At 43.0% G+C, this 27,352-nt stretch overlaps 1 protein-coding gene across 1 annotated transcript; it reads right to left on the reverse strand.

Annotated features, from left to right (window-relative positions):
- Window positions 1-683: 683 nt before the first annotated feature.
- LOC310944503 (fibroblast growth factor receptor-like 1) lies at window positions 684-26,771 on the reverse strand. The gene is made up of 7 exons (XM_083910303.1): window positions 26,756-26,771; window positions 25,406-25,501; window positions 9,816-10,088; window positions 4,280-4,366; window positions 3,595-3,879; window positions 2,165-2,518; window positions 684-1,214 (listed from the first exon to the last, which is right to left on the reverse strand). Exons 2-7 carry the CDS (start codon window positions 25,488-25,490, stop codon window positions 772-774), a joined length of 1,527 nt encoding a protein of 508 aa, XP_083766429.1. The 5' UTR covers window positions 25,491-25,501; window positions 26,756-26,771; the 3' UTR covers window positions 684-771.
- Window positions 26,772-27,352: the final 581 nt, after the last annotated feature.

A 27,352-nucleotide genomic window follows, 5' to 3' on the forward strand; every position in this document is an offset into this window, starting at 1 on the left:
CATCTCAACATGCAACTGACGAGCGATGGGAGCCGACCTACAGGAGCTAAACGACAGTCACAGGTCTTTCCATCCCAATGCAGCCTTTAATGTAGTCCTTAGGCATGTTTCGCACACGCTACAAACAGGCTATATAAACGTGTAACCAGCCTACTCTATATCACTTTTAAACATGGTGCATAAGTGAGGGATGGAGAATGGTAACATAAAGGATAGTGGTCAGCAATCCGAAACATTATGCATCTTAAAACAACAAAAGGAATACCTGAGTAGGAGCATAAAACCAGCCCTTTTGTAAATCTTGGGTACCATTTTCTTTTTTTATGTCTTCATCACCACGCAGGACTTACAAAAACCTCTGCGCTCCAACAGCTGATGATGTGAAAGGTAAAATACCTCCCATTTTCTGCCAAACCTCAAGTAGAAAAATGCAAAAATAAATCAGCTGCTGAGGAGGTAGACTGTCCCGTTAGTCTTAACAGTACAACTCACAAGCTCAAGATCTCCTTGTCCATTTTTTCTTTTTTCGTCTCATGTGCACAACAAGGATTAATGGGTTTTAGTGGTGAAAAAGCACCATATATGGAAGACAGGATTCAAGAACACCAGGTGTGTCACTGGCCACTGTTTCAGAGTCCCTTTGTATTATCATTATGATTACTATTATTATTATTAGGTGTAACGCCAGGTATTTGACACTGCTGTTCTGTCAACAATTCAATCTCCCTCTGAGACACCAGAGCAGTTAATGGAAAGTAGCTGGCACTGAGGCTAACACTGAAAATGGATGTGTTGATGCTGATGCACTTTCCCGTCCACATGGGAGTGAGTGTGCGTGTGAATGTCTGTGTAGATTTTGGGATATATTTTAGGGGGTATTGTTGGTCCACCCTGATTGAGGAGTAGCTGCTGCTGTGCCAGATACTCCTCATAGTTCATGGAGCTCACGCAGTCTTTCTCCGGGCTCGAAGAAGAAGAAGCAGCCACACAGCCTCTGTCCCGCTCTCGATACGGCAGCCGGTGGGAGACCTGTGCCGCTGCTGCTGCTGCTGTGGCGGGAGCGCTGGGAGGAGGACAGTGTTTTCTGCTCTGGCAGAACCACAGCAGCACTGTGCCAAAGATGAACACTATTCCAGCGGGAATGCCAATGATGACAGGCCAGGGCAGGGAGCTGGAGGCTGGTGGGAAGATGGGTGGGACGGGAGGCTTTGTGTCTGCAAAAAAGGAGTGAATCAAAAGAGAGAAATGACCACAAATATTTTAAATAAGCTCTGACTTCCTTCATTATGGATTCATGTCATTGTTTAGTTCAGAAAACAACCAAAGATGTTTCAACATTTAACCATTAGTCTTGGTAAATTGCCGCGGGAATAATACACAATTCCTTACATGGCCATCCTGGTGGTGTGTGTTTATAGGTCACATCTTCAGGCTTTACAAAATGCATTTTTCATCTTCAAAGTTTTGATTCATTTTAAATGTATTTTATGTATTAGGGATAATTGTGCAAAAGTCACAAAAATAGGCAGTTTTTCTTTGATTTTTGTTCTTAAAAACGAGTGAAGTGAACTTCATTCAATCTGATTTTTAATATCTTTTGTACCTTTTGTTCAGATATGTTAATATTTGGTGACAATAAATGAATTACTTTCATCAGATTGCCTATAGATTGTCTAAAGGATATGACTGTATACTGCACATTCTTATCGCCTCTGTGTATACATTTTAACATAGTATTGGCAAAAAGCAGCCTAAATGCTCTATGTTTTAAATGTTAAACAGATTTTGAGCTCAATCTTCCATGTTCATAACATGACAAGCTACTTAAAATGAATGATAAATGAAATCTAAAATGAACATCTACTGAACACTGCTGTAGGCAGTATCGCTGCTCATTTGTTTTTGAGAGTTTCCTCCGCAGGTTATAAAAATATTTATGTTTTGGGATCATCGTTCTCTGTCCTGCTCAGTCGCATGTTTCATATACAACAGATGACCTGAGGCAATCTCTCCATCTGTGCGACTGCTGATAGTGACACTTTTACTCTGACAAATCAACGTGCAATGTTGTTTTTGAGTGTTGTGTCATCTATCGCTGTCTGTGTTTTGTGCACTAATGTGAATCATCTGGCTGTTGATTGCAGCGTGACTGTGTGAGCCTCACCTGGCAGCACAGTGAGGAAGGCGCTGCGGAAGCTGTAGCCCATGGTGTTGGCCCCTAAGCAGATGTACATGCCGGCGTCCTCCTCTTTGGCACGCGTGATAAGCAGCTTGTTGAGGTAGGAGCCGTCGGGCCTCGACCACACCTCGCCCGTGGGCAGCACCACAAACCGGTGGTCCCCCACCTCGATGGTGGAGTTGTAGCGGCTCTCCTCGTTAGTCTCCACGCGTTTGAGCCACTGAATCACAGGCTTAACGTCACTCCTCACTTTGCACTGGAACGATGTGGTGCCTCCGTAGTCCACTGTCGTGTTGACGGGGTGAGTGCCTGTCAAAACCGGCTTGGAGTTTGTCCTTTCTGCATAGACACACAGTGAAAAGCTGTCATGACACACGCAAACACACACACACACCTTCTGATATGACAGCCTGGAGAGAAGAGGTCTAAGAGGATGTCTGTACCGTTATTAGCCTCAGGCTTAGAACCTATAATTGACAGAGAAGGAGGAAGACCACATGTAACACAAGAAGTATGTGTGATTAGTTTCCTCTCTTTCTTTGCTCCTGGTTGTACAGCACACATTTCTCATGGGGAGGGGGGTGTCTGGCAGACAGCTGGGCCTTAATCAGCTCCAGATTGGGTGAAGGGTCTATGAGTTGGACCTCTCTCTCCCTCTCTCTCTCTCTGTCTCTCAGTCACACACACAAACACACAACAGTTTGCACAATCATCCTTGCAAAGACACTGCATTCATTTAGACAGCCCAACTAAACAATTAACCTAACAATTTAGCAATTCAAATCATAATCCTAACATTAACCAGAGCCTGAGAAATGAGGTTCTGCCTTATTAGGGCTGGGCTTTGTTTCTCAAAATGACTACTGGTCCTGACGAGGTCAGTGTTTGTGCCAGAAAAGTGCAAAAAACTGCAACACAGAAAGAAAGAAACTGCATTGACTTTACAGGCTAAACAAAGCATTATCCCTAAACTTAACCATAACCAGTTAGTGCAGAACAATTCAAATCTAAAGACCAAGTTCCTCAGAAATGAAGCTCTGCCTCATTAGGACCATGTTTTCGCCTCCTAAAAGACTACAAGTCAGTGTTTATGCCAGAAAAGGTCCTAAAAAGGTAACAAATACATGTTCAACTACACACACACAGCCTGGAGTCAGCTTCTTCAATATGCTTCTCATATACATAATTACACAAGCATAGTCATCATGGATACGAACCGAGGGTAGGTAGATCTGAGAGATGTTTTTTTTAAGGTTTCAGTTATTCCTCGGTTGAAATCAGACCAACTATTATGGTGATTACACAGCAATGTACAAAAGAGCATGTCAAACATCAGGAATCACTTAAGATTCATTTGTATCATGTGCTTGCATTAGTATTTCCATTTGACCGTGTTTGGTATGCGGAATACTCACGTATGACCTCAACTTTGTACGTGGCATTGATTTCTCCAGCTCGATTGGAGACCCTGCAGGTGTATCTGCCGCTGTTTTCTGGCACCAGGTTCTTCAGACTCAGAGTCCACTTTTTCTGACGTCCCTCGCCGACCTCCCGCCCCGTCAGCGGCCTGTCATCCTTCAGCCACATGACGTCCGGCCGTGGGTTCCCACTGGCCGTGCATTTGAGCCGCACGGAGCTGCCGACAGGACGAGCGATGACCCTCTTCCTCATCTTAGCGGGCTGGGTGAAGCGAGGACGTACTTCAGTGGGAGAGAAGAAAACAATTAATTTGTTTTTCAGTTTTCAGGACCATAGGACCATGTTGATTTAATTTTCTTATAAATCACAGTTTAAAAGTTTAAGGTATATTTTTTATTGATCTCTATATGATTTCAAAATCAAATTGTAGAAAACTAAAAGTTAATTACTTTTCATCACTATTCAACACTATTCAGACTTTTCACCTCATTCAGCACAACCAAGAAACAATAGCGTTACTTAAAATCCAAAAAACACAACAACATGCTTTGCAATTAGAAGTAAAGGTGTATAGGATTTGTAGTTAATAGACTAAAACATTATTATTATTATTATAAAAATTATATTTATTTTTAAGCAATTTCCCACTGCAGCATTGAAACAAACACTTAGAGCTCTTACCAAATTTGTCTGTCAAGCCATCGATGCCCAGCTCAGACTCTGCTCCGTCAGCTGCTCCAGGTCCAGTTTTATCAGAACTGGAGTCATCTGTTAAAATTAAAAATAAAAATAAATAAATGAATAAAAAACAGAGGTGCAAAGTCTTTTTGCGATGAACTAAAAAGGTGAAAACAGTACTCAGTGTAGTACAGAATCTGTATGTCTGATATTTTTGCATTTAAACAGAAAATTACACACATTATAATAATCTGTATAAAGTGTTTATTTGACAGATCTGTGTCTTACTGTGCACCGTCCATAATTTATCATTGGCTTTTTGTTGAGCTGTCAAATCTCTATCACTAGAAAAAGAAACTAGTGTTTGCCTTGTACTCCATCTGAAGCAGCTTAGAGTAATAATTCATCACGAGCCACATGTTTCTGAAATAACTTAACTGGAGATGTATTTTTTAAATTATAGAGCCAGATCAATGCCAGAGAGAGATATATTCAGAGTGAGTTAACTGGCTACCTTAAAGCCTGTTTTGACTTTCCATTACTATCCTGTTTTTAATTTTTTGACAGTGTAATGGTCACAGCTCTGATGGCAGCGACTCAACTCCAGGCAGTCGCTTGCAAAGCATTCTAGGCTCCATTTGAACAAATCTGGCATTTAGAGATAGGCTCCTCTGGACCGGGTCGCTGCTCCCAAATGCTGCAAGCATTTTGGAAGTAATACGATCGGTTTTCATAAGCCCAGTTCCAGAAGACAGCTGTGGAGTTTATGTCATTGGCTGACATCATGCAGCGGCGCTAAGACGGGGGCTTAGAGGAAATATAATGAGTGAAACTTAATAATCGGTGTGTGATCCGTATCAACTGTTGGAGTTCAGCATTGATGAATTAACGGGGCAGATCAGGTTCCTCGCCAATATGTGCCACTCTGTAGGAGGGAGGGGGGGGCATTAAGCTGATGATTACTGAAGAAGGGCTGTTGTTAAATGATTAATATAATACTCACATTATATACAGCTGTTTAAGTTATGCTCAGCATTTCAAGCCTGAGAAAGATACCACTATGTTAGAATAAGGCCAGGTTTGTATGTTTCAAAAACGCTGAAAGAGGGAAAACTACCAGACAGGATCTCTACCTTTTCGTGTCTCAATGTTATTTCTGCTCCAGTCTGGCCTTGTGTCGGATTTTTCTCGATGCATTTTGGCACAGTTGATTCCCTCTCAGGGTTTGATTGGGTCAGGTAAAGAGACCAGATGTGACTTCTAACCCCCTCGTTCTGCCTCCCTTCGAGTGCCCCCCCGCCCCACCACCACCCCCGAAACGCTCACAGCTCTCTCGGGTTCTCTGGGTACAAACCCTCCATTGTTTGTCCCCTGCAGCACCAAGCCCAGCCATGATGTCATGGCTATTTGAAAGGGTTTAACTGGCCAACTATAATAACCCATTCCTTTAAAAAACAGCCTCCACTGGAAGAAATATTTCTCTGTTGCTCACTTGGGCTCTCAACATTCCTCCTGGTTCCTGAACCTCCCAATCCAAACAGAACATGGTCCCACACTGCCGGGGTTTTCTTTTTGACTTTTTTTTCTCTCTCTCCTCTGAATCTATTTCCTCTCTGCTCGTTGGTGATTTTCGGGAACAATGGTACCTTTTATACATCAGTTCTGTCTCCACTATTGTCTTTACACGATGTTATCGCACTATAGGCTGCAGACATGGGCGAGCTAAGACATCTCATGGCTGCAATATGATGACAACCAAAATAATCAACAAACACAGAGGAAGGCTGGAAGGCCTCGAAATAGTGAGGGCTGTGCTGAGAAGTGAGTAAAATCTGCAACTTATTATGCAATCAATGATCAAAAAGGTCTTTATACTTTACATACTGTATGAAATCAAAGGTTCATTATGCAAACGGAAATTCAATTACAAGGGCTGGCATTCAAGTGCTTGCTAATGCAAGTAAATAACTCAAGAAAAACTATCAAGTTGTTTAAAAATGCAGCCGTCCTGCTTCCATATAACTCTCATCCATTCATAGTCTCGCCACAGTGTTTAGGGGTCTGACGCCATCCCCTCCCACTTCATTCACAAATCCAGCCACAGGAAACAAGTCACTACACACTCTATCCACTCGCCTCCTGTGCCAGCTGCATCGCAGGAAAAAGGCCTGAAGATTCGGGGGTCACAATGAGCTCCAGATGTTGTTGGGGACAGTGTAATGTCCAGGGAAAGTGATGTGTAGTGGCCTTGCATCACACTCTGACAATCTCAAACATCTACCACATGTGATCAGTCACACACGCACGCACGCACGCACGCACGCACGCACGCACACACACACACACACACACACACACACACACACACACACACACACACACACACACACACACACACACACACACACACACACACACACACACACACACACACACACACACACACACACACACACACACACACAAGGCAGTTTATACAACTGTTGGCCTGACAAAGTCTCTGGAGAGGAGCAAAAATGAAAAATGTGCTACGAGAGCCAACGTCTTCATGTAGAAATAACAAGTCCTGCCAGCCCCTGTATTAGCCCTGTTATATCTACGCAGACATAAACATTAAAATACGACCCTGTAAATGTTAATATGACAATCCCACGTTAATGCTAATATGAAGACTGCTGCAGCGTGAGCAGCTGGGGACGGAGAAGCTGGTGCTTGTGCTGGACTATCCTGGTGTGGTGCTGGGAGCTGAAGGGGACCAGTTGTCAGGAGACCACCCTAAACAGGGCCCAAACAACCAGCTGGAGGGATTGAGAAGGCGCCATATTGCACCGGCTGACCAGATTCTTCAGATAGCTCCTGGGAGGACAGGCTGTCCACTGGCAGATGGGAAGAGGGCTATCTCTCCCACCTCCTCCTTACATCACCCTGAAAAACCCCTCACTCACTCTCTCTCTCTCCACCACTCCCACTTCAAGTTTTTGTTGCATCTTCATCTTAGTGTCTTTCTTCTGCTTTCTGTGCTGTGTTTCATGCACTGTTGAAAAACGTTATGCACACATTGAGCTCCTTTACCACAGAACCAGCGATGAAAGCGGTTTGTCCTAGTACTTTTTCACTTGGTGTTCCATTTAAAAACAACAAACTGAGGGATGATGGATATTGTATATATAGAGATTTGCTGGGAGCTACCCCTCATTTGTTTCAAACAAATAAATCTCTCCTCTGATCTTCTTTGACAACCATAGTACAGCTCTCAGCAGGTTAACTGCATTCTATTAAACTGAATAATTGGCTGATTCGACCTTGACGGGAAGTGTGGCTCATGATAATTGCTGACTATGGAACACACGGAGTGAGTGTATAAACAAACACTGTATGACGGCCTGCCGTAGTCTTATGGCCGATGGATAAGAGAGCATAAAAGAGGAAGGAGGGAGGAGAGTCACATACAACCACCAGAGGACAAAAGGGAAATAAAACAATCCAGATCAGGACTGAGACTGTGGCCAGGAACTTTATATGTACCTCCATTCAGGGCAAAAACACTTGTGATAGGAATCTCATAGAAATGTGCTTCCAAGAAATTATTTCCAGTAAAAAAAAAAAGAGAAAATTCTGCATGAGAGTAGAGTGACGCCTGCAGTCAGGTTGAGCTGATGAGCTCTCAGTGTTTTCAGTAAAGTCTTCATTCTCACTTTGTCGCATTACAACAGACAAAATTTTCTGTCACATAAACACACCGCAGGGAGAGGGTTATCTGTGTGTGTGTGTAGTTTGGCCTGCATTTATCTAAAGTATTCCTCTTTATCTCCCAGCTTTAAATCAACATTTAAATCCAATAATAAAATCCATGTGCATGTTCAGTATTAGTCTGTGCTGCAGAAACAAATACTTCATTTAAAAAAATAATCTGTCTCATATGTTTAAAGAACATGGCGCTCAGGAAAACCTTTTCCTTTATTTCTATTTGGTTATGTTTATTCAAACTCCTTCTAATAAACTCCTTCTCACAGCCTAAAGATTTCCGTATTCCGTATTTTTACGGTGTATAAAGCTCTAAGCCATGAATGAATGACTTGTGTAATACCTTGTGTATATGTGTAAGTGCACTCACAATCACCAGAATATACTGATGAACATTATTAATTTATATTTAGTTGAAGTTTAACAGTTGCTCATTTAAAAGCAGATGAGTCAGACACAAGTCCATGTTATTTCTACTCTTGCATCCCTGAAATCTACACACTGCCATGCATCTATGTTTTCTTAACAACTCAAAAACCCTCCCACAAAATCCCAAGCTTTTTGCGCTTGTAACCAATTGGCCAGTGTATTTTTTGCTGCTTTTAAGTTTCAATCTGGACGGCATCTGGAGTGCAAAATCATTACAGGCAAACACAGTATTCAATCAAAACATCAAAAATAAAATGACAGCACTGGGTTATTCATGACATAATTGATCCTGAATATGATCTATTTTAAATGCCCTGTGAGTACAATGCAGACACACATACCCATGTCTGACTGAGATAATATATAGCACAACTGTAGCATTAACCTTGATATTACAGTTGGCTCGTTGCCTCAATCCCCCAGCCTTTCATTTTAGCACAATCAGCAGACACCCTCTCTTTGAACTCAATGACAACTTCATATTGAGGGAGACTAAAATAAACTTTAGTCCCGTCTATTCCCATCACATGAGCCCGGTTTATTACAACGGTTGCTGTTTTCTGAAGTGCCCTGTGTTTTCCACATCTGCCTGATTATGGCTCTTCCTCTGAAGCACAGCTGTCACAAGGCCGGGCTGTGTCTCCTCCTCCGATGAGAGAGGCTGCAGACTCTGGCCCTAATTAGGCATCTTAGAGTAATTAGACTAAACACAGCCTTCACGCTCCACTCTGCTCATTCATCACGCTCCGCTCCAGAGCAGAGGAAATGCACTGTATGCACAAGCACAAATGAGCGATACAGTCAGTGGAGTGTGATTCATTCCCCAGGCCCCATTCAGGAGCAGTGTCTGACGACCGACCGGCACTATTAACAATGAATGTGTTTCTTTCTGTGGGGATGTGGAGCTCCAGCCTGCACAGAGTGTAGCCTCAGGAAGAGGAAGAGCTGGAGATCCAGTTGAGTCACAGAGGATGAAATAGTATGAAACAATATCCCACCCCTGTTGACTTTGGGCACGGAGAGGTAGGGGGCAGTAACACAATAGATGAGCGGATCAAGCACTAAATCTCCATAAATCCACTTGTTTAAGACTTTGACCTCTGAGAGTGATGCTGTCTTTTAACATTTGAACTGCGGTGAGATATTTGACTGCAGGCAAATGTTACAACCGTGTCCTTACAACATCACAGAGGAGGGTGATGTGATGATCTAACAGTATATTCTCACACACACAGTGTCTGTTTTGAGTTGCAGTGCAGGTGATTTCACATTTTATGACTGAATTGAGCTGAAAGCACTTCACAAAAACAAATGATCTCATCTTCAGGATCAACAAAGAAACAGGTTTTACTCCATCTGCACTCACCAATGACGATGAGGGTGAAGTTGATGTTGACGCTACCAAAGCCGTTGGTAGCTTTGCAGATGTAGGTGCCCGTGTCCTCGGCCTCCACCTCCTTGATCTTCAGGCCCATGCGAAGGATACGGAAACGGATCCAGCCGCTGTGGATGTTGCGCCCATCTTTGGTCCACATGATTAGGGGTGGAGGGTCTCCTTCCACCGGACATGGTAGCTTAATGGCACTCCCAAGGCGAGCGGACTGTCTGTGAGCAACCTTGTCTGAAACCCTTGGAGGTCCTGAAGACACACATACACCATAAAGGTAAATTCTTAACCCATGCATACAATGTGACATTCGAAAACAGCTCATATTGTATGCTTGAATTAATCTGCATAGTGTTATTAAAACATGACTGGACACCAGTAATTTCCATGGATTCCATCTCATAACAGAAACAACAATAAAATTACTCCTATAATCCCAAAAACAAAGCAATGTACTTGCAACCTCTTATCACAGGTTAAATCCTTATCACTCTTTTACTTTCAATAATTGTAAATATACTGTACCTTAAAAAAAAAAGAGTATAAAACATAATAAAATAAATAGTAATAAGATCATAAATAGTAATTATTGTAAGAGGACAAATTCCAGAATATTTTGGACAGTGTATTGAAATCAGCACATAAAATAAAGTTTGAACCCTGATTTTCCCAACTAAAAACAGGCTGAGAAACAAATTAGAATTAGAAGATGTAATTTGTCATCTTTTTTTCTGATCACCCAGATATGTTGAAACCAGATTGTAATAATTGGTCAAGCCCCATCAGCCACTGCTTAAACGGAGAGGGTAAAGTGTTCTGGCTCTGTTTTTTTGCGTCGAGATCAAAGCAATGAGGGGGGCGGGTCACAGTGAGATGGACAGCAGCCTGTTCTCCCTGCTCGTAATTGGCTCAGGTCTGCGCCCTCAGATCTGGTGAAGTGAAGTGGGTCGAAACACCGTGTGATGTGTTAGGAGACCTGAATCAGAACTCTGAATCACTGAGATGGCTCGACATCGAAGAGAAACAGGAGATTGGGGAAAAGGGGGGAGAAAACGCAAACAAAACCCTATAGCTGCCGCAACGGCCGTCAAAGGTACACAGAGCACGGTCTGTGCCTCAGAACAAATGGCTGGTCTGGTAGCAGTAAAAACAATGGGGAGGGTAAGTACACATGGCCTCTCTCCACACATACACACACACGGTCAAACACACACACACATTCCTCCGGTGCATTTCACACATATGGTAAACAACAAGTTCATTATACTGATGAAGCCACAGTGGAGGAGGTGACACAGGTAACTCCATCTGGTTGTTTAATCCATCACATTGCAAACAGATGTAACTAAGTGGTAGTAAAAAAAAAACATGTAGACTGCTGACCTCAAACACCCACACATATATACATATACATACATATATATATACTTAACTGGTCCTGATAAGGTCAGTTTGTATGCCAGAAAAAGTCCTAAAGAGGTAACCACACATATACTATGTTGTGCTGGGGTTTCTACTTCCACATTGTGGATGGCCTTTCTTGGCCCACATCATGCACAGGAAATTGGAAGTGTCATTGTTTATGTCTGTGGAGAAAACGCAACTGCTGTGTTTTTGGCTGTTGTCAGACGGCCCATTTCTCTCTCCTCACCTAAAAGGAAGGCAGAACAGAGGGGCTCACTGTTTCTACTCTGCAGACTCTGATTTAGGACCACAAGCCGGTAACAGCGTTGGCCTGCTGCTGCTGCTTCTGGGGCTCATATGGACTGAGTTGATCTTTAAAGACTAAGCTGCCGTGTAAAAACACAAATATGTCTCTGCCAAATCGTGAACAAACAGGCTTCAGTTATCGTTTCTGAGTTATGGTCCCAAGAGCCACTCAGCAGCATGTTTCTTCCGGATTAATGGAGGTGACTCGGAATACAAAACAAGGCCTGATTCACGTCAAAGGTTGAGATGATGCAAAGTGTCAAAACACATTGAGCCGACATGGTTCCGGCGTCTGTCAAACAAAAAATATTTCATGAGAATGTAAACACCTCTCAGGGTAACATCTGAAAGAAAGGTGCTAAACTGCTAAACTTCTCTGCTCGATTCTTATTTCTGCTGAAAAAAACTACAACATTATGCTCATTTAAACTGCCGTTCACTAAAAACATAAGCAAGCAAACAGAATTATAAATGAACAAATAAAATAAATAGATAATAAAAGCACCAAAATAACGAACTGTCCCTTTAACTGTGATGAAGGTCTTGAATTTGGCTTATAAGCTCATGCTTAGGCTCCTGAGCGTTCTGGCTTGATAAACTAAAAAGCTTTGGCTGGTGCTTCAAGCACAAGGAATGTGTAACGACTGATTTCCTCCCTCCATCTCCGCTCTTGAAGAAAAAAAAACCTTTTGAAGTTCTTTTGAAAAACAAGACATGAAGAGGTGCTGAAATCAAGGACATCATCTGAATAACTTAATAAGTATTTGTGCTGTGTGCATGACCACCATCCTTTCCTTCAACAGGGACTCTCCTCCTCCACCTCCTCTTCCTCTCTCAAGGACAGGTTCTCTTAATCTTGGAGTTGAAAGCTGAAAACACACAGAGGCCTTCTGTGGTCAATCCAGCTTTGAGAAAAGGGGAATTATTTTCTTATCTGTTTGACTGTGAGATGCACAGTTCAAGACGCGCAAAATGCAACATGTAATCACAATCATTCTTTTACTGTGGCCGCACTTTTCTCTGTTGTGTTAACTCCAGTCTTCGGAGGCTCTCCAGCGGTTGCTGAACTTACCATTATGGTTTACAGGCACTGTGATGAATGGGCATCTGCCAGATTTTTGACAAACTGCTGCACATTTCATGGTGTTTACACAAATTGTTCGAATTGTTAGCTGCTCTGTAAATGGAAAATGGTATACAAGCCCATATGGGCTTCCCCATAGTGCCGCAGTGGCACAGTGCTACTTATTATAGTGCAGCTCCATGTGTGAATGGAATCTTTCATAGCACAGGAAAAGGAGGAGGACGCCTGGCGACTCACAGAATTAGCTCTGTTTTTCTTTGCTCAATTTGGTGATGGATTATTTTTAAGAGAAAGGGGCACATTCAATAAGAGGCATTCTTGAGATTCAGACTAAATATAGCCATTTTTACAAATCTGTGAGCAAGGTAATGAAGTGTTGATACAGCGTGCAGGCATCCGTGGAAATGAATATGTTCAGAAATGTCAGAATGTAAATGAAAGGGAAACACAGACTACAAAAGCTGCCAGGATTGAGCAATGATCACATGTGCTGGCACCTCCTTCCTCATTTATTTTCTCTTTTATAAAACACCTGTGGATTTGTAATGATGTGTACAAGCATTTTTTTCCCCTCCCATTCAAAGCGCTTTGGGTTGTCTTAGTCTTTACAAACATGTCAATAAAAGGCCGACTTGGCTGCTGACAGCAGCACCAACAGTGAACACCTGGAACTTAACCAACGACAATGAGACTTACTTGACAATGCATGCAACACCGTCTGCCCAATACAGCTCGCAGCAATTCAAACACACATGTAAACATCTTCTTTTAAAAGGGACCGGGCCTTAATCTCCAGCCAAACGCAAGAAATTCTTACACATCAAAAGGCTTTTGCCAGACTGTAGTGATTCATTGCTTAGATAAACACTGATCCAAGTGAATGTGTCTTCAATATGCAGTATTTATATAGAGGATAAGAAGCAGAGAGACAGATAGAAGCTGGAGAATACCTCATCTTACTCAGCAACACTGTGTTAGTTCAGTAGACCTTACAAGAGCAGACAGCAACAGGTTTAATGGAGCCTCTGCTGCAGGGAAATACTCGATCATACATCTTAGGAGAACACGTATAATACAAATCTTCAAAAGGGTTGGAGGAAAAAAAGCTAGAGATCAAAGAACACAAGAGAGCAGAAAAGAAATGTAAAAAAAAAAATGGGCAAAACAAAACATTAAAGCTAGAAACCAAATCCAGAGTTTGTGACTTCACTTGAGACCAGAGAAGTTGGGTGAAGGCGACACTACAGCTCAGGGAGTGTGTGAAAGGCCAGAGCTTCTGTTCTGAGCCTGCTGCTGCGCTCGGCTATACATTTCACAAGAAGAGATAAAAATCAGCGTAAAACAGTGAGAGAAGGGGGAGAGTCACCTTGGCAAGTCAAGAAAGGAGGCAAGGTGAAGTGAGGAAGAGGAGGGGTGGGTACTAGTGACAGGGTGAAAGGGGATGGGATATGAGTGGAGTGGTGGTAGGGGCTGTTCTGACAGCAGCGGGGCAGCGGAGGGTGAACAACACCGTCTTTTCTTACCCTTTCAGACGCTTTTCAACTTCACCCAATGAGGCAATCAATACCTGCTATTTTTCCTCCCGCCTTTCCAATCAATAGATAAGAGTGGGGTGAGACCAGTCAGGACAATGGCTCTTTCTTCGTTACCATCTGATGTGGGCTGAATAGCAACTTCTTTGGTGGTGGGAATGGTACAGGAGGAGCTATTGGGTGACATGAGGGACTAGAGAAACAGCAGGAGGGGCCTGGAACAAAAATTAAAGGAGTAAAAGAGGATAAGATGCTCTCGCTGGTCTATCTGATTGAAGCAGACTCACTGGAATAACAGTGCAGCTTGTTAAAAGTGAATCCGCATCTGCCTCCTTCACTAGTGGCTCCAGAACAACGGGCTCCTGCTGACCCCTCATCAAAAGAAATGGCAAAGAAACAGTGAGAAATTACTCCAGCGTCATAAAGCTTCTGGAAACATCTCCATCACATGGCCTACCCTTAATGGCCCCTGCTGTGGAGCCTTTGAACTCTAAGCTGCTATATTTTGTTAAAGTTGACTGCCTTCACCCAGCCCCAGCTACCTCTGTCAGAGAAAAGGAGCATGTGTGTGCGGGCGCATGATCTCTTTCCTGCTATCATCAGCAATGAGTGCAACGAAAATCCCGGCTGCACCCACAATAAATCAGTTATATATAATTATTCATCAATGTTTCTAAATTCTGGTCATGACAATACAAGTCTCAAACCAGGCTGCTCCTTAACTTTCCTAGAAAAACAGAAATCCTACAGTGTATAATTTACTGATACTCCGATTATGTGAAAGATCTCTTTTAGTTCAGGGTCAGGCATCTGTACTTTTCCAGACTTCTACAAGCACGGAAAAGTATCGAGTCTACCTTATGGAAAGTCTTTGACCTGAATTAATGGAGGCCTTTCATATGATGTTTATGGAGTGGCTGTTTTGTCTTATTACTGGATACTTCATACAAGTTGCAGTGGAACAGTTCATAGCCTGCTTTCCAGTGTGTGCTACCTGCTCAAACACAGCACAGAAATTGGACAACTTTACAGGAGTCGGTTTCTTAGGCTTTTAGTTAAAGGTCCAGTGTGTAAGAATTGTAAGTGACATGTACTGTAAGGGTACAACTGTAGAGTGAAGCACAAACAGGCTCGATCTACCTTCCCCTTTTCATTTACATACCAGAAAGGATGCTTCATAATGCAAAATGCAGGCTCTGTTTGGGCTGTTGTAGAAACATGGCAACCTAAAGCAAGGCCCTTGCCCAACGTGGGTGTGTATATGTATATATATATACATAGCTTATTCTGAGGCTACAAAAACCAAATAATCATTAATTTATACAAATGTACTTATGGGTAGGACAATGTTATTTATCTGGTGTCATCAAACGTCTGCTACTGTAAATAATCACTATCAAATCAAACTTAGTAATTTCACAATCAAGTCTACTTTAAACGTACATTTTTTAATCAAATATTTGTGAAAAGTTTTGTTAAGATAATATATATTGTGTCAACCTGGTTTTGGTCTTTCTTTTATCAATTTATAAAGTGATCATATGTTTCTAGTTAGATTTACAGCCATTATGCTTTAACTGAAAAAAGGCAAAGGACAACCAAAGAAATTAACTTTCTTTCAAAATAGACTGACCCTAATCCAGTTGCATAACTATGGAGCTGAGAGTCAACAATTCACTGGTCTTGCCCAGTCACATAGAGCACACAGTGAGTGGCACTCTCGTCACTTTATCTCACTCCATTAGGCTAAGGCCTGGTGCGCACACAGGGGCTGAGTGTGTGCTTAGGGCCACTTATCAGGGAAGAGGCAAAAGGACAAAGACTCGGAGGAGAGAGAAAGGCCAGATACAGTGACAGACGGGGACAGCAAGAGAGAGAGGGAGAGAGATTGAAGCCAACGATGGAGAAGTGGGATGAAGGTTAAAGAGAGAAGAGTTGATTTAGAGAGTGGCAGGGAGCAGAGGCTAAGATGGCAGAGAGGCCTCCTTTAACACGCAGCTCATGAGCAGAGGAGGGCTGCATGGGGGAGTGAACAGGGATTAGGTGGGCCAGGCGGCAGTAACCAGGAATCCCAACAATCTCACACCCCACTCCCTGGCCCGGGCTCAGACTCGGCAATATGACACACTGAGACAGACTTTTCTCTCTGCAGCACAGAGCCGGGCACCAACAAGCACCTGTCTATTACTGTCTTGTCTTACATTTGGAGATTGACCAACCACTTGGCACCGAGTAGGATGTTGTGTGAATACTTACACATGTTACACACTGCTCTGGACCATCTGTGTCACGTCTTTTACTCTCTACTACGTCTCACGCAGATGAAGCAAGTATAGACAGCAAAATGTCATCATTACTATTACCCACCCACCTCTGGTAGCAAAGAGAATTGAAGCCTGCAGCTTTAGCTTAGGTTTAAACTGCATGCTCTTCCAAGATAAATGTTAGGGCACCTGTCTTACATACCAAGACAGGTTTTAAACACAAGTTTTGAGTGAGTTTAAACATAATTTCAGATGTTTCAGAAGTAAATTCTACTGTTAAAAAATCCTGGTTGTTCATAGCAGTTTGACAGGATAAATGCTTATTGTCCTGTTTATATACACACAAACATTCCCTCAGTCAGCTCTGACAGTTTTGGTTGACAGAGCCTCTTTTCAGATGGAAGGAAGTGCCATTCAAATTATGTTACCTCATTTCTGTACACAGAGCACAAACAGAGGTAGAAAACACTGCACACTGTCGCTTCAAGTTGTGTGGGTTTGGAATATCAGCTCATTGATCATAGTAAACTAGGACCACGAGCAATGATAAGGGTCATACATAACTAATAGCTTTGATTTTCAATTAATCATTCAAATATAGATTTGATACTAAATACCTGAATTTCAATACAATTACTTTAATTACCTTTTTTCTTTTAAATGTTTAATGTTCAGAAGCACAATCAGCCATATGAGAACCTATTTTTTAATATTTTTTTTTAAAAGAAGATCATTCACAAGCTCTGATGCCGGCCTTTGCTCTTGTTACAAGACAAGATACTCTGGAGACTCTATTACACTGTTACCTCTGAAAAGAACTCTGTTGTAGTCGTTTCATGGCCTCTATCTGTCAACAGTGAGGTGCATCCCACCACTCCCAGCATGCCTCCTCCTTCAACCTTCCTGCATTCCACAGTGGGAAAAAAACAACAACTCCAACCAGCTAATTGTGTACAACTGACACAGTCGGAGTCCGGTCCGAAGGTGCTGAATGAGATACAGATGTTCTTATTACGGGGAAGTCGTAGTTGCTCAGTGCTGGTCTGATGTTATGCTGACATACGAATAACATTAGACCATCAAAGAGCCTGTAAACATGGTCATTTTATGACAGACATGCTGTCACCAACAGACCAACGAGTGTGTCTCTTGTGGTCACATCTCATGAAGACGATGATGATAATGATGGTGAAGATAGCCGAGTCAGTTGCTGAGTGCCTGTACTACAGTCAAAGGATCAGCCATGACACTGGGAACTGGTTTTACACCAGTGCCTTTGTTATCACGGTCTTTTCAGGATTGGCCAATGACAGGCTGTGATGTAGCAAGAGAGTTTGGGCAGAATGGAGCGATTCAGAGAGGAGCAGACGGGTGGGTGAGGAAAAGAGAAAGGCGGGTGAGACAGAGGTGAAGGGGGGGGACAGCAGGGCGAGACAGGCCAAGGGGTGGAGGAACTGGCAAAGCTCTCACTGACAGCAATGGGGCCTCTTGACAATCCAGGAATATTGTCTGAAATCAATCTGTCAACGTGGAGCTGTTGAGCCTGTCATTACCATGTGGTACTCACCCTTTCACAGTGACAATTTGTTCAGTGCTTTCCCAGTTCACCTTCCTACTCGCCTGCACAAAGGTCACTGCCCTCTATCCTGTCTGTCTGCCAGTCTAGCGCTCTCTTTCTTTGTTAATGAACTGTCCACACAGAACTGCAACAGTCCTTTTTTTCAAGGTGACATGTATAAAAGCTGATGGCAGGTGGCCAGAATAGATAACCTGCTGTTACACCACTGAACCTCCATATTGTCAACTTTTCAGTCAAGGTACAATTACTTCAATGGGCAGATGGTGGAGCAGGTTGGGGGGCTTCAGGTATCTGAACACGCAGAAAGCCAGCCTGAGAAAACTCAGAGGCTTTGACCTTAGGAAGGACATGTTCACAATTCCAATCAATCATTAAATCTGTGCTCACCTTTAACATCACATTCTGGTTCAACTAAATCACTGTCAAGAATAAATCCCCCATATAATTCGTCAAGCAAGTAAAATAACGTGCAAAACCCAACTATAATGTCAATACTCTCTATCCAACGGTTGAAAGTAAGCCCTGCACAAGTCTTTCCAGTTTCTCAGGCCACAAGTCCCACTGGACAAGAAAAACATTTTCCGCAACTCCTCAATTACCACTGCTATAAACGTCTGAAACAAACAATAGGCAATTAAGAACATTCACACAAGTGGTACAGTTTGTTTCAGTAAAGTACGTCACCCCATTCGCATTTCCAAGCGTTGAGCAGAGTACCAAAATAACCGATCCATAACATCCCACTTCTTGGTACCCTGTTGAGGTGCCAAGCACAGTGGTCTGGCTACTGCAGGGTGAAGGTGCATAAATTGCAGTCTGTTGTTGGTAGAGAAAAACAGCAGCATTTTTCCGTGCAACCTGCAACATAGTCTCAAACAAAGCTTGGTAAATCACATGCCAAGAAGGAACAACATGGATGCTGGATGTCTTCTACAGTTGCTCTTTGTTTATTGTGTAACCTTCTTCTTTTTTGTCTAATTCATTTGTGAGGTACACTGGGTTGCATTGGTATTATGTTATGCTATTTGTGTGGCTGGTGCATCTAATGAAAATAGCTACATCATTTACGTATCCTGCCCACACACCCCATGGTGCAAACGCTGTGTCAGATCAGGCTGTACTATTCCAAATAGTACCATGGCAAAGCTGAACTGTGCTGCACCACTTGGTGGAAACGAAGTGGAGTCTACACTATGCCACCTTACATGCAACTAATTTTATGCTGCATATTTTATTCATTTTACAAATAGGCACGAATGAGTCTCAGCTGTATACTGTGTGCCAAGCCACATCTAAGACGATTTCATGTCATTACAGAAAATACCTTTTTCTCATTCAGATTGTAAAAAACTTGATCAGGGTCCACACAAATCAGACTGGCAGGTCCACCGTGCAGAACACAGGGTTTTGCATGCAAGTATTAAATGACTATGAATCGGACTATGAATCACATTATCCAGGTATGTTAGTCCGATTAAGATTAGATTAGATTTTAGTCTGACTAACTTGTTCACATGACATTAAGAAAACCAAAGTATTGTCATAGTCTGACTAAAATCGGACTTTTAAAATGCATGTTAACGCACTGTATGTCATCTCCATAGTCAACTTGTTGATATTATGAGTCAAGTTTGTCTTTTTGTCAACCTAGACAGTGTATGAATATAGAAGTCCTCCAGTCTGCCAAGCCTGACAAGGCTGGGGGCTGATCCAAGGTCCAAACTCGAGTCTCAGTGCATAAGGAAATCAAATCAGTTTCACTGCATAATGCAGAAGAATTCCAGTCTGGAATAGCAGTAGCTCAGCTATAAAATATGACCGATTACACTTTTTGCTCTTGAAATGGTTTTTCCTCTCTCAAAGTCAAAGCAGGGACAAATTTTTCCTTTCAACATGGGTCCCCTGAATGAAAAATCAGGGCCTCTTTGCATCCGCGACTCCGCTTCATGCCTTGAGAGTGCTGCTGCCAAAAATGGGAGCAAACAAATTCCATCACGACAGCCTGTATTGCTGGCAATGCAAACTCCTATTTTGAGGTTCTGTGACAAGCAATTGCCCAGACCAGACTCTTTATAACTTCAGTCAATGAGGACAATACAGTAAGAATTCCTGGGGTCGCCCCTAATGAAAAACAAAGTGGAAGCGAAAAAGCCACTCAGCCATGTGGGGTCTCATTGAAGCTCATTGGAGGTGAACTGAGAGGAGGGACAGAGGGCATGTGTGTCAAAAGCAAAGGAGGCCTCATTCAGAGCACGTTATCCAGCCATTGCTTTACTCTGCATGTGCGCGTGTGTGTGTTTGAAACCCCCAGAGTAAAGAGGGAGTATCAGAAAACAAGTCTACTTTTGTATTACAAAGATGACTAAGAAGTGCTTTCTTAGCATAAACAGAGGGAAAACAATGAAAGACCTGATGATGAGGAAACATATCTTGAAATTATATGCAACAGGTACCTCATGGCTGCCTGATATGGTATTGTGATATGTCAGTATGAGACTTCAGTGGCACAAGCAGGCTGTGGCAAGTACAGCAAACAAGCACGTACAGTACAAGAAGATGGGACAGATAATATTTCTGCCCTTCAAATCAGCCTTTTATTCACGAACATCAAAATGACAACTGTTGGACTTGTCCAAACCTGCTCAGTCTGAGCCACATCCTGAGGACCAACTTCCTATAAAAACAGTGGATACTGTACAATTGTGCAAACAACAAAAGATTGTTGTGGCACATGTTTTCGCTGCTGGGGGCGAAAGAGACGCAACAGGGAGCCAGTGGTACGGGAAAGACCTAGAGAAGCAGGGAGAAGAAAAGCGAAACCTGCTGCTGAGTGCACACTCGTAGATCAAATCGTAAATCAACAAGTTACAATCTATAGTGAACCAAAAACAGCCTCTCCTGTTGAGGGGTGAAAGAGCGGAGCAATAGGAATCTCATCATTTTGCTTTCAGAAGTGACTGAGCGGACAGCTGTGGGGCACAAAAGGAAAGGCTGGTGGAGGAGGAGGGAGGTGGGTCTCTCTCTCTTGACTTGGCTCCTCAAAAGAAAAAGAGAGAGCTGGACTGGAGAAATGAAGGAGGCTTAGAAAAAGGGGTTGCGCAAGACAAACACATCCAACTGTGGGACTGAAATGTTATTGTAAGGTCACTTGTAAGGTTCCAGAGAGGCGGACCCTCACCCCCTCCTACAGGCTCGCTTCCAGTCGCTTAGTCCTCTCTCCTTCTGGCCAAGGGTGTAACACAGCAGCCTGAAGTGTGGAGTCTGAACTGTCAAGTATCACCAGATGCTTATTTAACATCAAACAGCTGTCAATTAACAACAACTCTTTATCAACATGTCTGCTTAAACAAGAGAAGTCAAACCAGGGAGAAGAAAAGGTTTGATTAATATTTGAATGGTGACAAAACAACACCTTTATGTGCACTTTGTAAACCACGCCATGGGTTTTGTGAAAGTTAACAGGAGCAAAAGGAATTCTATTTAACGGAGCCCAAATCCATTCAGCCGGCAGGAAGAGAGTGTGTGGTCTGAAAACACCCCGGCAGCCAATTGCCCAAACAAACTAATCAGCATTGTACACACACACACACACACAGACATATGAGTCAGTGGGATTTTCTTTAAAAACATGCGAAAAAAGGATTAAATTAAATTCCCCTCATGTAGCTTGGAGCATTAGCATACAGCTGACAGTGACAAATAGTGAAAGCAGACAATACCTTGTTGAAATTCCACATGAATGCTAATTGAAGTGGCCATTAAGGTCAGTGAATGAGGGGAGTGTTGCTCGCAGGGATTATATGACCCTGCTAAAACAAACATCAACTGACCTCCATTATGACTACTTATCACAGCTACAGCCCTTTCTTTTCTTTCCCCTGTTGAGGGGTGAAGTCTGACACATTCCACCCTGCGAATGTTTCCTCCTGAACTGTCAGGGTCAGCACTATGCGCTGATAGATGAGGAACACCGATTGTCGTAGTGGTGGTAACATTATTTCCGTGATAGAAACAGAAGCATCACAACAGGGAGAATATTATTTCCACCTGGTTTAAAAGGAGAAGGAGGTGGTGGAGCAAGAATCGTGGTTGGTATACCTCTGAGGTTTTCCAAATTGCTCTGTGCTCCTTAGATGTCTCATTATCATGACTTTTCTCAGGGTAATTCCAGCCTGCTTAATAAAACACACACATATATTCAGGCGCATGAAAGTGCTCATTCAGTCTCGTAACTTCTTCTCACGCACCTCTAAATGGCAGCACCTCAGTAAAGCGGGTCCCCGGTCTGCTGTAAGCGCGAAGGGATGGAGAGTGTTTAAAATAAATTACTGCTGCCCTGCTCAACCTGGGGGACAACCGCATGTAATAATCCGTCCATTGTTCTCCACCAGTGGACCCAGACTCTGTAAATAGGGGCTACATCCAGCCAAGAAAGGCTGGGTGGGAGTAAAGGTCAGCTCATGCCTTGTTTTAACGACAGAACATTAACTTAACTCACTTCCTTCAACTTTACACTGGTGATAAATGGGAGGAAACGCAAAGAGAGGCAACGAGAAAAGTAAGAAAGGTGCTAGTTGTCTGGTTGGATAAATACACAACACAAGGCTGAAGGTGTTAGGATAGCTGCGCTGATTAGAGCTGAGGTAAAAGGTGTGTGGTGTTTGACTTTCCTTGAGTTTGCTGACTTCAGGCAGAAAAACACAACATAACACACACAAAGTAATGTCATTTAGTTTACAATGACTAGATAGAGCATTAAAGTGTGAGCTGAAGAGTACAGCAGACCTTATTCAGCACAGCCCCCCCACAAGTACTCATAAGCTTGGCCTGCAATCCAAAATCACCCCGTAACACCTTCTTACTATTCAGCAGCTATTTTTTTTTTTAGTAAGAGGACTTTGGGGCCTTTGGTTAGTGAGAAACTAGCCTCATTAAGGTTGAAGGAAATGGATTCCTGTCTATGCGCCAAAAGGCCTTGTGATTTTAAGAGCCCTTGGCATACTATTTATCTCATAGTACCTTCTTGTAATGAAACTATGACGTAACTCCGCTATAAAATGTATTTATTTTTCCATTGCAGAGCAGTTTGCATTTGCATTTTTCGTTGCAGAGCAGTTTGCATGCGCTAAACTTCACCAGATGGCTCTGTGTGTTGAAGCTACAGCAGATTTTTGAACACGTAAATGTACTTGTGTGCACTTGTGCAATTGCATTTCATGCTTTTAATTAACATGCATGAAAACACAATTGTTAAGTGTGTGTGTGTGAGAGATCATTGTTTGCTAGTTGTGGGTGCGTAACAGGGACACCTGGTGCCTCTCTGTTTCTCCCAGGGTGCATTTCTGCAGATCCATATGTCCAGACGGCTGCATTCCTCAGTTAGTGGAGCCCGGCGGTCCCCGGGCCTGTCACCACATTAGAGGCTCTGCTGGGACACATCACTGAGCACCTCCTTCAGCTGCTGGGGGTGGCAGAGCACCAGGGGGGGAGGAAAGAAGTCACTGGGTTTGGAGGAAGTGCCGGGGGTTCCGGGTGTCGGTGGGTTGGGGGGGGGGGGCTTCTTAAGAAATAATTCTTGCTTGGCCAGTCGCAAATTTGAGTGGGGAGAGGGCGGGCCATGTGTGTGTGTCATACAAGAGCCGGGGTCCTGGGTCAGATGTCACCTAACGATTGACAGCAACAGGCTTAAAATTTGTTCACCCAAACATGTTGTTTTCTGTCTGAATTTGTTTACATGTAGACAGAGCAGTAACGCCTAATTCAAAAATGGCATGTCCTTTCAAATTTAATTTAAATTTGTCAAAAGATGCTGTTAAATATTTACGGGCACACTTTTACAGCCTCTCTGGCCTTCGTTTTGCTATAAAAGCACACGTTTGGAGTCAAAAAAACCCCTGACTGTATTTTACAGTGTGTCAGAGGAAAGCGATTGCATTTGAACTGCAACACGGCATCACTGTGCTTCTGCTGACAGGCCTGTGGAATAAAGTATGTACACTTCACACGTTGTCAAGCATCATTCAGAATCATCTCACTCAGACCGACTGCCAACCCCACAACTGTAATGTGTCTATCCGTCTGTGCATCTGCAACCAATTCTCAGTAAAACTATGACCAACAGTCTGTTAACTTCTTCCTTTTAGTCTGACACAGAGTGAGTTCAGAGCCATCAGACCTCCGCTCTCCAACATACCATCAGATTCCCCTTTGGCTGTCTGCTTCACTGACATCTGTTCATCTGTAAACATACAAAATTGCCAGTCTAATCTTATTTATCCTTCACGTCTTGTTTACTTTTGGTAAGGCACGACTGCCATGCTGTGAATGAGGCATTGTATACAGACCCGCCGATCTAATCTCCACCTCTAAACTGCCGCCAACCCCACCATCACCATCACCATCACCTGCTCTACCTCAAGCCCTGAGAGCAACATGCAGGAATTCTACCTACCCGACGCCTCGAGTTAACGTCTACGTTGACCTGGAGGATGAACAGAAGGCTATGGAGGGCTGCGTGTTTTCCCATTGCAAGATCTTACGGGAAAATGAGACTGGCTTTCAGACTTGGCTTTCAGATTACTTTCGTTTAAGTCAAAGAGCTTCTAAGAGTTTCAACTTTTGGCTCACTCTTTCAATCATGCTACTGGATCGCATCAGACACGGTGCAGTAGTCCGGGATGGCGGCGGATGAAATCATAGCAATTGCCTCAACAGTTACTCACAAGCCTGTTGACACGCTGACTGTAGGTTGACTTTATATAAAGTATTGATACTGGCACAACAAACAGTGCAGTGAGTTGCGGTGAGGCTGAGGTCTCCCACTCTCCTCTCAGTGTTTTGGTCATGAGTGTGCACGCACACGCACACACACACACACACACACACACACACACACACACACACACACACACACACACACACACACACACACACACACACACACACACACACACACACACAGAGATGCTGTGATGTGAGGCAGTTCCCTTGACCAGCCGCGGGAGAGCTGGACTCTTACACCAACTTGTGTTCTTGCACCCTGGGAAGCTGATGGATGATGTTTGTTTGGTTCAGCTGAATTGAATGTGAACACACACACACACACACACACACACAGACACACATATGCAGCCAAGACTGAAAAGCACACAAACTGTGGGTAGGGGCAGTCCTGCCCTCTCTCGCTCCCCCCTGCCCTGTGTTGATTTTGGGCTCTCTCTCAGATTTTTTTGTTTTTTTACATTTTAGTTTTCCGTCTTCTTCTTGGTGAGAAACCATTAAGAGCCAACTGAGGCTCTCTTCATGCTCACAAGAAACCAAGCAGTCAACGTGACTAGTCTGGTGTCACCTTTCATGTTTTAAACATGAGGGAGGAAGCAAGTGTGTGAAGCAGCTCTCACCTCTCGCGCAATCTGTCAGTAGGGCGGCCTCGAAGACGAACAACACAATCTTCAGGACATTCATGCCGTCCAAAGACGACTTCATGTTCCTTTAATCTGAAAGACACACGGCCACAGGTTTAAGGGAACGCAAAGACATCCATGTTCTAAAGAATGACAAAAAAAGATCGTACACAAGTTTACAAAGTGGTTCCTTGTTACTGAAAAACGTTTTCTTGCTTTTTAATGGTTCCTAAGGCTAGAACAATGTCACCACAATAGAAGATTTATTTCCAAATCTGCCTATAGCAACAACTATATTGATATACGTCAGGTAAGTAAAAATAGATAGGTTTTTGCTCCTGAAGGCAAGTTGAAGAAACGGGTTCAAACTGAACAAATACTTTTCTGTTGAGCAGAGAAACGTTTCACACATCAGGGGTAAAACATTCAAAGCAATTACTGTGTATGTGTGACGTCTCAAAGTGTGTTTGCTCAAAGCATATCCGACGTTGACCAATAAGGATTTTTCTATGGCTTTTCCCTCCATCTCAATAAATATGTGATACATGCACTTGCTTCACTTAAATAACCATTCATTTAAAAACACTCACGGTCTTGTCTCGCCAATGTTGTGTTTGTGCATGTATATACTTTGAATAAAGTAATAATAACCACATTGTCAAATAAACTTTTGGATGAAAAATAAAGTGCACTAAACGTATTCATCACGTTTCTGAGAGCAAAAAAAAGTGTCATCATAATAAATAAGTAATAGGCCAATTACCAAGATAATAACTGGGGTAATAATGGGCAGATTAATCAACAATTAAAGCAGAGTAAAAACATAAATCAGTTTAAAACATAAAAGCAGTTTAATCAGGACTGAAATGGTCGTGTTTAAAGCCAGACGTATTCTTGTGTTGTACATTTTGTGAGGGCATAAAGCAGTCTTTAAATTGAGTGTATAATATGAATGGGGTAGGTACATATAATGTACACCTTTACAAACACGTGACGAGATGTAAACGTGTTGTCATCTATCTATAACACAACAGTTTATATGTCTACCTTTAATTCACGTCCATATGTAATGTACCATTTTTAACAGCTACCGAGGAAAGCGAATGAGTATAAAATGAAATAATATTGATAAACAGTAAAGTTAGTTGCTGGTTGAACTCAAATGTAAACGGCTAAAAAACGAACAGCAAAGCTAACTCTTACATGTAACCGTCTCCCTTTCCCCCCCTCACTTTATTAGCTCGCTGTCACATTTCTCCAACTTAGTGCGTCTCACGTGTGTCTCTAAACAGAAGGTTTAGGGAAAGTGTTTAAAAAAAGGAGTGAAACGTCGTGACTGTCACGTACCTGGACAGCGAATGAATGAAGTCAACCTCGTCTGAGCCTCTTGGCAGAAACGCGTTTAGCTGAAGTCCGTGTTGAGTCCATGAATCAAAAGTGACAGTGGTCGACGACGACTGCTGCTGCTGCTGCTGCTCACCGACATCTACAACACACACACACGCGCGCGCGCACGCGCCAGCAACACGCGCCCGAACAGCGAGTTCAAACGCCGGACAAAAAACAACAACTTCTCTGACAACAAGTTACAGCGGGGAGAGAGAAACGGTGAGTGGAGCTGGCTCTGTGGTAGTCCGTTGTGTCCATGAAGTGACTTTCCCAGTGCACAGCGCTCTCACTCCGTCTCTCTCTCACACACACACAGCTGTGGACCAATCAGAGGCCGAGGACAGAGGTCGCACGCGCACCACTCGCACGCGCACTAACTTTAATCACACACACAGAGCCGCTGTCTGTCTGTTGGACACCAGCAGTCAAAGTACTTTTTCAAAGTAAAATTCTTCTTGTTTTCATAAAAACTACAATATTCCATGTCCACAAAAGAGGTTATTGGACTATAAAGTGCTGATCTGTTGAAAAAAACAGAATTTGAGTTTTCAAGGC

The sequence above is a fragment of the Microchirus variegatus genome (genome assembly GCF_963457635.1).
Source record: "Microchirus variegatus genome assembly, chromosome: 2".
NCBI classification, from domain to species: Eukaryota; Metazoa; Chordata; class Actinopteri; order Pleuronectiformes; family Soleidae; genus Microchirus; species Microchirus variegatus.